The 11207-nt window shown below is 37.9% G+C and overlaps 1 protein-coding gene across 3 annotated transcripts in view; it reads left to right on the forward strand.

Moving 5' to 3' along the window:
- The window catches only part of LOC111518013 (integrin alpha-PS4), a 99612-nt gene extending 91589 nt beyond the window's left edge, over positions 1-8023 (forward strand). For all 3 annotated transcript variants that reach the window (XM_074176377.1, XM_023174325.2, XM_023174326.2), the window contains exons 17-21: positions 239-470; positions 3200-3278; positions 4219-4348; positions 4556-4609; positions 7793-8023. In XM_074176377.1, the coding sequence (XP_074032478.1) occupies positions 239-470; positions 3200-3278; positions 4219-4348; positions 4556-4609; positions 7793-7903 (606 nt within the window). In that variant the 3' untranslated portion in view covers positions 7904-8023. The remainder of the gene's footprint in view (positions 1-238; positions 471-3199; positions 3279-4218; positions 4349-4555; positions 4610-7792) is intronic.
- Positions 8024-11207: the final 3184 nt, after the last annotated feature.

Here is an 11207-nt window from a genome sequence, read left to right on the forward strand (position 1 = left end):
TACATCTTTGTACTTGGCTACACCGCACATACGTATGTGGGAACTGCCTGTAACACAGGCAAGTATATTTTCCAAAATACAGCATATGCCTCTATTGATCAATTTTTGTCCAAACAAATTATTCGTTCCAGAGATAGAGACAAATAGAAAGTTTTGCCTCGCTCATGTCCACTGTCATTTCAAGAAGAAATCACAAACTTTTGATATTTCTCCAAAACTGATACTAGGTCATTTTTAGGCAACGTCCCAGGGAGTCCAATTTTTTTGTAAATCTGATAGGCAAACGGAAGTCTTCAACAACATCAATAATTTGGAGTCGGATGTACCTACTTCTCTCAATAAAACTATTGTTCTAGACTGTCTCCAAGAAGGTTCCAACTGTTTAGAAATAAAATGCGAAGGAGAGTATCTGTACCCGTCAGAGCTGGCCAAAATCAACGTGAAGGTTACTACCAAAACAAAACTATTAGGTAATTTCAATAAAAATACTTTATGGCGATGGTGTTGGCTATATAATCAGCTGAAGTATTTTCCAAAAATAACAATTAAATTGCAGTTTCGATTTGGTTACTGGTATTTAAAATAATTTCCAGGAATTGTATTTGCATGCTCGTATTTTGGAAGAAAAGTGATGGTGTTGATTTAACTTTGATGAATTGTATTTTTAGTTATATTTCTTGTGACGAATAAATACCACTCAGGAGAAATTCCAAGAATATGAACAAGAAAGCAAATAATACAGTTAGATAAAACATCCACTTTTGAGATATTCCGCAGATACGACTACACTGCCTGTTCAAAAAATGAAGTGAATTTTCATTTTTCTCATAAAATATTTATTTATTCACCAATTTCTACTTTGTCCCGTTCAAAGTAGTCCTCCTCATATATACATTTGTGCCATCATTTTTCCCAATCCTCGAAACATTTTTGATACATACTTTTTGGTATTTCCTTGAGGTCTCTCAGCGATTTGGTTCCCGATCGTCGCAAACACAGCGTTCTTTCATGGATCTCTTCAATCTTGTGAACAGAAAATGTCCCAGATCGTCAAGTCTAGTGAATATAATTACAATACGATTACGAACAAGTAGTGACGAGTAAACAGGTGCATTATTTATTTATTTATTGATTTGTAATACAATACTCTACAGGACATAGCCCAATTACAGAGCAGGAAATAACAGATTATAATAAATACATCACAAACAAGTGACTGTAAAGTCTACGAACAATACAAACAATACAAACAAGTGACTATAAAGACTACACATTTTGTATTAATTATAGGTGACAAAAAAATTATTTTAGGAAGTGGGATATTACATCTGACAATTTGCAACTGAATATATCTAAATTATCGCTAAAAGAATTTGTCACTTTACACATGGTATGGATCGAAGAATTCTCCAGAACATTTGTGCGAGATGTTTATATATAGAAAGTACTCGGGTGTCTGGAACAGATTCTAGGAATGTAAATATTAAACTTTTCCAGTAATATTGGGCAGTCAACTATGCTTTTGATAATTTTATAGGTTATTACAACACTATAATATTCACGCCTTTTTTCGAGACTAAAAAAGTTATGCTTTCGTAACAATTCAGAGTTGGTTGTTCCTATTGGAGGATAAATGCCATCAGTTTTTAGGCTTAGCAGTTTTGAAAATTTTCGTTGAATTGCTTCTATTCTATCAATATGATATTGATAAAAGGGACGACACACAACTGACTCGTATTCTAACTTTGATCTTATGAAAGCATCGAATAAAGTTTTTGAGGTCGAAGTTTCTTTGAAATCACTTTTGTTACATGCAATTAATCCGTACAAACGACAGGAGGAGGTTACAATATTATTGATATGCCTATCAAATGATAGTGCAGTGTCAAAGATCAATAAGTATTTCTGGTCTCACCAGGGAAACGTTTTCTATTGAATAATCAAAGATTAGGATGTTCGTTTTTGAACTGTACTACATGACCTCACATCCGGGTTTAGCGACAAGTTATTCCGATAACAACATTCTACAACCCGTCCTACGTTTGCTGAGAGTTTCACACAATCATCTATGTTCTCAACGAGGCAGTATAGTTTTAGATAATCGGCATACAAAAAAATATATATATCTATAACATCTGCAATAGCATTAATGAAGATATTGAAGAGCAACGGTCCTATATTTGACCCTTGTGGAACACAATCCCTTAGAGAAGGACTGAAAGAGTGCGATTAAGGATGGAGATAATCCAAAGGCTACTAGTGTGTTTAGTAGAATGTCAAGGTCAAGCCTGTCGAAGGCCTTGGAAAAGTCTGTGTAAATAACATCAGTTTGGGCCCTATTTTCAATAGATTCAGCACTATGTTGGATTACAGCCAGAACCGTGTTGGTTTTTACTTATATTGCAACTTGCATGCCGATATATAACTCGCTCCAGCAGAATCTCAAAAACATTTGCAAACTTGCAAATAATAGAGATAGGCCGATAATTTGAAATATCTTGTCTATCTCCTTTCTTGAAAATGGGACAGACTTTTAATGATTTCCAGATCCTTGGTATTGTAGCCGATCTTGAGCAGATATTAATTAGTATAGATAGAAGACGAGCAAGCACAAGTGCACAATCTTTCAGGATGAAAGCTCGAATGTCATCTGGACCAGTGGTGTTTTCAGGCTTGAGCGACCTTGATTTTCGCTGAAGCTTGACATATCAAGAAAGTGATTATTATCAATATCAGAGTTTGGTTGAAAAGGGGAAGAAACGGTATACGATTGTTTGAAAAGATATTAGAGGGCCCCTCCAGAAATTGACCTTCAAAATTCAGTACTTGTGATATTTTGGAGCTACCTCATTTATTATTTATAAATGACCAAAATCTGTTGGGATTGATATGTATTTCTTCCTCACTTTCACCTAAGAATTTTTTGTATGCCTTCAGATTACACTCACGCATGTATTTGCGCCATATTCTGCTTACTTATTCTGACAACGTAGAAAATCGCAGTTTTATTTCGGCAATAGTTTGATAACATTCGTCGAAGGATATATAAATACTTTGGTATTGACCGTTCCTGGTAGTTTTGTTTCGAGACAAAATATTGCCTTGTAATTATGAATATATGAAGCCATACAATTTTAAAGATCTCTCTGGTAATTTTTCTGAAAATTATAGTTGAAAACTGATTTATAATTTTTTACAGATGCACATTATCATGAGCAACTCCAGATGATGGATGGCATCGGATACTTGGTTACAGGTTTCATTCCCAACGCCAAGAGGTGAGAACTAAATAACGCATTTTTTATGAAATGAACGTATTTTATACAGTCACTTAGAAATTTTTGATCATAAAAAGTGTTTTCCAACTTGAAAAAAGTATTGTTGGAACTTGTTTGTGATGTCCTGTTTGGAACCTTTGGTATAGTAATGGATATAACTGTAATTTAATTCCAACACTATTTGCAATTACTTCCAATATTCCACGTTGTTGTCGAGGCTAAGGGCATCGTTCAATACGCCGACGTCCTGGGTTCGATTCTCATACCGATACACTTTTTTCAATTAGGACCTCGTGACAAGGGAGCCCGAGAGGTGAGGCGGAGTCCCAAGTGGGCCCGAGCGGTGATGCGTAGTCCCAAGCGGGCCCGAGGGGTGAAATGGAGTCCCAAGGGGGCCCACGCTGTTTGAATCTCTCCGAAACTCATTCCATCCTTCTCTGCAACTATCACGTCACACATTTCTTTTTTCCATCCACTGGAGTCTCTCTCTGAAACACTTACAAACGACGCGCAACCTTGAGAAGTCGTCCAGAAGTCGCTTTGTTCCTCTACTAATGTTTTACTAATCTGTTTTAAAAACCACTCTTTTAATTTACCTACTTCATTTTTGATTACAGGACCTTCCCAAAGAAATTCATATTTGTTTACTTTTTTATTGAATATGCATTTATGTTGTGGAGAGTTTCGTTGTCACACTTTACGAAAGTATGAAAAAGTGACACACGTTCTACGGTTTTTGTAACTATTTATGTAGGCATCCCGCAGTGGAATATTTCAATACATTTATTGGAAAAAAAATTTACTCTGAGCAGAATGAGCAGCAATTCATACTTGACTGAATTTTCTAGCAGAAACTATTGTTATGACTTCCCAAATACTTCTTCTACTCCTTTCCAGAAAATAAATAGAAAAGTGTGTATCTAATAATCATTTTGTACAGGATTCAAAGCAGCTCTATGGTTCTGATAATTCCGTCTCAACGCACGAAACCAGTTCCTTTGTGGGTGTGGATTGTGGCTGCATTATTGGGATTCATAGTTTTATTCGTGCTGACTTTCTTGTTATACAAGGTGAGTTTCAAAACCATAACCCGATCTCCCTCATATAGAATAGAATAATGTTTGATATCCATATTTGATGAATGATATTCCAAGCTTCGGATATAATTGAATGAATGATTAGATTTGTTCTTGAATATGATGATAAAATACAATTATTTTGGTACAATTCACACTCTTCATAGTGATCATTCATTATAACTATATTTTCTTTTTCAGTGCCACTTCTTCGATAGGATCTACAAAGAGAAAATGAATGACGAGAAGTTGATAGTGAGTAGATATATGTATAGAATTTCTGTTATAAAAAATAAAAAGTTAAGAAAAGTTGGAATAACTATAAACTAAATCGAAAAAATATTTGTCTTTCGCTACTGGAAACAATCCCAAAAAATCATTCTTGGATTCATTCAAGTTGGATGGTTCACAATATTACATCGAGAAATTATGGATATCAAGTTTAGAGGGCTCCAATTTTTTCTATAAACAGTGATTGTTATGGTTAACGCGCAGATTTTTGATGAAGAGTATTTTTGACAGGCCAATTATTTTCGGCCTCTTCTGTTCAAATAGTTTTTATATCTTTGAATGATGGTTGAGAATTATTCATAGTATAAATTGTGATCTGAGATTTCTTTTGACTTCTCTTTTGCCACCATCAACAGAAGAATCTTCCTTGCTCCTGAGATCAGAACTATATTTCTTCTCTTGTTGGCAACTTTTTTCCTTTCATTTCCTTTCTCTAACACTCGGTAGCCTTCTGACTTGTTTGTTTCTGCTAAGTTTCCAAAAAAAACAGTGCAGCCCAATGGCCTCATTGTTTTCCGCTGCATCTTTTTTATAACACCTATTTCATGAAATATTCCAGCATTCGCATAAAAAAGAGGAGTTGTCTCTGCATCTTTGTTCTATCAGGTTCATCAATGTACTAGTATCGACTCCATATGAATATTAGTTAACCCTAACCTTCAAAAGACATGTGAACAAATTTCTCAGCTGTGTTGTTCATGAACCATTGCTTTTTGGCAAAAAAAATACTGTTGAAGCCAAGGTTTAGCATGAAAAATATTGTTCGGACTCTGCATCCGGTAAATCAACCATTGAAAAGTGGTTTGCTGAATTTAAACGAGGACTATGCACGTAGTGGACTCCCCAAAGATGCTGTTACCAAGAAAAACATAAAAAAAGTCTGCAGAACAATTTTGGATGGCCGCAAAGTAAGATTGATCAAGACAGCTGATGCTCTAAAGGTATCAAAAAAACGTGTTGGACATATGTTTGAAGGTAATGTGGGCACAGATGCAAAGTGGTGCAACGGCGAAGTTTAGACCTTTTCTCAACAAAGATTCCTCTATGTCCGTGAGCGGGCGGAAACTCATGTTGATGACGTTGGCGGCTTCATAGTCGTCCTGTTCTCACTCTGCATTTGGGCATTGTTTCCTCACCAACATGCCCCACTTAGTGTTGTGGGTATTGTCCATGTCTTAGCTGATCTTCAAGCAAGTGCTTTCAATTTTGGCGAAGATTGGTCCACGATTCTCTTCCAAGGTCTCTCTTCTCAATTCTTCAAAGCGTTCTGTGGCATCCTGCATCAGAGTTGACCTCTTCCAACGGTGATAATTCATTTGAGACCTTATCAGTGCTCGGCTGGTGCGTTCCAATATGCGGTTGGCTCTCTCTCATGGGATTGGCGATTTCAGCAAAAAACCTTTGGGTATGATGTTGTTGTCTCTAGCTCTGCACAAGAAGCTAAGGTGAGATTCTTTTTTGGTGAGCTTGACCATAGTCTTCTCATATCCTCGGAATAAGTCGCTGGTTCCGGGTCCGTACCGGGTATTTAACGTTTGTTTGAAGGACATATCGTGCATGAATATTTGTGTATGCAAAAGCTGTGTTCAAAGTGGGTGCCGCGCGAGCTCATAATCGACCAAATACAACAACGAACTGATGATTCTGAGCAGTGTTTGAGAAACTGTTCCACCATGAAAAACCCGAATTTATGCGTGTGACAATGAATGAAACATGTCTCCATAATTTTACTACGGAATCAAAAAGAATCGTCATCTGAGTGGACTGCACGTGGTGAGCGGACGCCAAAGCATGCAACAGGCGCAACAGTCGTCTGGCAAGGTTATGTTATCAGTATTTTGGTACGCGCATGATATAATTTTCATCAGCTAGCATCAAATGAGAAAACCATCTACATTGGAGCGTTTGAAGGACACAGTCGCGGAAAAATGACCCCATTTGAACAAAAGAAAGTGCTTTTTCTTCGAGACAATTAACCGTGTTACAAATCAATAAAAACGATTGAAAAATTGCATGAATTGGGCTTCGAATGGCTTACGCGTCCACCATATCCTCCAGATCGATTTCAGATGTTCCATACGTCGTTTTTCAATTTACGATTCATTTGAGTCGATGCTTTTCTTTCCAATTTTTTACTTTATAGTCAGCAATGAAAATCATCTTAAGTTGATGCGGTGTAATTTCGAATCATACCTAAATGAAGATGAATATTTCTAATAATCAAGCAAAGTTTGGCAGCTATGGTCAGGGTAGGTTAGGTCCAAAGTAAGTGGGTATATTCGACCCTTCACCGCAACCCGCAAAGGTTCATTGTGGCTCACATCTATTCACACTCGACCAAATGAACCCAGTCGGGCTTCCGACGATGCAGAGACTCGGACTTCTGACAGTCCGAGTCTCTGCATATGATGTCCAACAACTGTTTGGTATTAAGCTTCGAAGGATGAATAAACGCCATGGAGTGAGCCAGTCCTGGAAGATTCTGCCAAAAGTCCATAAATCTTCTTGCTATCCAGGTGTTCAATCTTTGTTTGGCAATGTCTAAAGCGATGCCAATAGCAGGTTCTAGCCCAATGAAGCTGCTTGCAGCACTCTCCTTCGCAATGTAGTCAGTAGCCTCGTCGCCTTCCAGGTCAGTATGGCCTGGAAACCAGACCAAAGACAAACTGTTGAGTCTTCTTATCGAGGAGAGTCATTTTTGGCAATTTGCTACCAATTTAGACGTTGCTCGATAGGAGTCTAGAGCTTGCAACGCCGCTTGACTGTCCGACTTTGTTAGTCGTTCGTCAAACCATGATTTTGCTTTCCTATGACACTCGGTATATAACACTTTTTTATCCCTACTCCATCTTGTACCCACAGAACTCGCAAATTTTTTGTACCGTCCCTGGCATATTGTCTTTTAAACAGTCCCCTTTATATACTTCATTTCCACTTTGATAGATTTTCATAATGCTAACAAAACTTCCGTCGAAAGACAGTGTTTTTGTTCTGGTATGGAAAAATGCTTTTCTTCCTTCTAGTTATGACGGAACACCAGTTATTATTATGGATAGGAGTATGTTATTGATTTTGTAAACAGATTTAAAGTCACTTCAAGCAGACAATGGTTTTCAATAATTTTCAAAACCGATTTTAATTTTTCAGGAAGAAGAGATGAATGGAAACGCAGAGCCATTGGAGATAATTGATGAATGTCTTGAAGATACTGCTGAAGAAACTCCTGAAAACACTCATGATGAATCACAACACCGCTGAACTCGAATTACTCGAAAAGTATAGAATCTGAGCATTACACAAAACACGTGATATATACTGAAAACAAATCTGACTAATTTTGTGATAACAAAATAAATATGAACTAAGCTTGTGTCAAAATCTATTGAAATGATGAAACTTCTGGTATTGATGAGAAACCAAAAAATTAAAGATGACTCACCTAATAATTATGTATAATAATGAACTGCGAACATTTTCAGTTTTTGAATGAAGAAAGCAGTAAGTTGAAGAAAAATGGACTCAATTAAGAGAATAATTTTCAGAATGCCACAATAACTCAAAATTTAATTGATAAATTTCCATTTTTCAAACTCAAACTCTGTTTTTGTCTGATTGATTCGGCCGTTCTTGATGAAGATCCATAGTAACTTTATAAACATCACTTTACGATTTGATCTCCACAAACTTTATTTGAAAAATTGATCACGACATGTTTCGCTAACCAATAGCTTCTTCAATAGTGATTTGAATACTACATGTTAGTTAGTTAAAAATAATGAAGACAAAACATCCAAATTCGAGAAATCAGGAGTAAATAAATTAAAGTCTGGAACGTGTCCTAAGGTATATATTGGTCAAACTGGTAGAACATTTAGGAATCGAATCCAGGAACATCATACGAGCTATGTAAATGAGAAAACAAGTTCAACATATTCAAATCACCTTTTAGAAGAAAGTCATATCTTTTAACGGAGAGTTTGAAATTCTACACATCGCAAATGAAGGTTTGAAACGGAATCATTTGGAAGCAATGGAAATTAAAAAACTTAAACATTCAAACATTCTAATGAATAACCAATTGGAGTTGAATAGATCACCATCATTGAACTTGTTTTGTAAAAAAAAACCAAGGAAGTATTGTTATTGATGTAGAAGTGAGGTAATATGCTTCAGGTAATCTTAATTCTGTTTAAAATCTGTTTAAAATCTGTTTTTCCGTTAATCAGCTGTCGCCCCCATACGAACGTCAACTCTCAGAAGTTGAGAAACTTGTGCGAGCTAAGGACTAACGAGGTCTTACCTTTTAACGTGTGATTCCTAACACGGAAGGTACTTCAGGCATATAAAAATTGTATATATTTAGGTAATTGTAGTTACCTGTGGTATATAAATATTACCGTAAGAAGCAACTTCTAATATTCAAATCACTGTTGAAGAAGCTGTGTTAGCGAAACAATTTACACTAATTAATAGAAATACAATTTATTCATTAATTATGTGTTTCAACAACTTTCTACGAGGTATTATTCATTGGGATTCACGGTTGAGTTGGTATGACAGAGAGTATGGCTGAGCGTCGCTGGTTGTCCGCCCTTCAACTCAAAAACGTATGAAAAAACTATTGAACAAAATTTGTCGCAAATTTTATATTCTACAATTTTTATAATGAATGTTAACATCATTGGAACTATAGAAACCGAGATAATTGAGAAAAACAGATTTTTGCGACATCTCCCCTTGAATAACTTTCGGCGTAGACACAAGATTTCATGAGACTGGGACAACTTTTAGAACACCAAAATGAAGGTTAGGTTAGGTCCAAACTTGACCAAGTAAACCCAGCTTCTTAACGGAGCCAATTAGTGTGTATGGTGAGTGGTCTTTCAGGTCAGATGCTAAGAGTACGGCTGTGACGAACTCTAAAAACCTGATTCGGTCCCCAGAGGGGCAGGCACAAAGTATATGCTATGCTGTTTCATCGTTAATGAGGTATTCGAATAGTCAAGGTGCAAGATTCCCACCTTGATACCAACGACAACTTTCCCATATGAGAGTTTTTGCACGTCAGCTACACCTGACGATGCCTTAGATTCAACCGTGCAGGGCTTTTTTGCCTCTGGTTTTGGTGAATCATCACTTGAGCGCCAACGTTTGTTAACCTGCTCTTGCCAACTGAGACAGATTCTGCGTACGCCGCAGAATCTACACCTGACGATGCCTTAGATTCAACCGTGCAGGGCTTTTTTGCCTCTGGTTTTGGTGAATCATCACTTGAGCGCCAACGTTTGTTAACCTGCTCTTGCCAACTGAGACAGATTCTGCGTACGCCGCAGAATCTGTCTCAGTTGGCAAGAGCAGGTTCACATTTGGAATTTAGTGCAAGGCGGTTTCATAAGGTACTCCGCTATTGAGGAGACGACTCAGTCGTTTCCTGGCTGCTCAACTAAACCTTTTTTTTCGAGGTTCAGTTATTGGATCAGGAGATGAAGAGTTGAGAAGCTCTCGCTTCTGATCTAAATTTACAGGGAGGTCAGTTGAAGTCGTAAGCTCAAGCTTACAGAGCTTACAGAGCTCACAGCTCTGTAGACTTGCTCCTGATCTGAATTTACAGGGAGGTCATCTCCTCTGTACACTCAGCGTCAGGAAGAATTTTACTCTGTCCGCGCTCAGCGTGATCTCAGGTATAGCCCCGCTTCATATTGAAGTCGGTGTCAGATACCATGAGTGGAGAATGTATGGGAAAGTAAGATCGAAGATAGGATGAAAGGAATAGACAAGGTACTTCCCTGGATGCCAGGGATGTTGCTGGAGGAGAAGCAGGACGAGGGAATGACTGAAGTATATGTGGACGCAGGAGCGAGAAGAGAGGACGGGCGATTGGGCATAGGCTAGGCGTATGAAAGGAGCGAGAGCGAGTGGGTTCTAGGGAACCAAAGGATCCCGGAAAAAAACAGTGTGAATGAAGCTGAACTGATCGGGATAGAGAGAGTGGTCAGCATGTGGAGTATGAATGAAAAAGTGAGAATCGTCAGTGATTCCGCCATAGCGGTGGATAGAATGAAAGCAGTACGAGTGAGGAATAAAGGAGTAGCGAGAATCTAGAGAATGATTGAAGAGAGAAATGAGAGGAGAGCACGGACTGAAATAGTATGGCGCAAAGGACACCGAAACAATAACATTGGTAATAAAAAGGCGCATGAAAAGGCCACTAAAGGTACTGATAAGGATCGTGTTACCTGGGAAGTAGAAAGAATGAATGATCAGAAGGAAGAATGACAGCAAGAATGGGACAACGGTATGACAGGGCGACTGCTATACAGGTTCTGTAGAACAGTCGGGTATAAAGCACTGAATCTGTCGAGAAAGGCCATCCAGCTGTTAACAGGGCATGGAAACTTCCCGGGTTACCTGGCTAGATTCAACCTGGGATCGGAAGTGCCTTGCCCATGTAGGTAAGGGGAGCCTGAAACGGCAGATCATGTGCTTGAGAGATGTACGCATAGAGACAAGGTTGATTGGAGAAAATGGAAAGGAAGACTGGAACAGGAAAGGGGTAGAATGC

Source organism: Leptinotarsa decemlineata, unplaced genomic scaffold (genome assembly GCF_025532065.1).
Source record: "Leptinotarsa decemlineata unplaced genomic scaffold, Ldec_3_MD MMD2_tig00001719_RagTag_RagTag, whole genome shotgun sequence".
Taxonomy (NCBI): domain Eukaryota; kingdom Metazoa; phylum Arthropoda; class Insecta; order Coleoptera; family Chrysomelidae; genus Leptinotarsa; species Leptinotarsa decemlineata.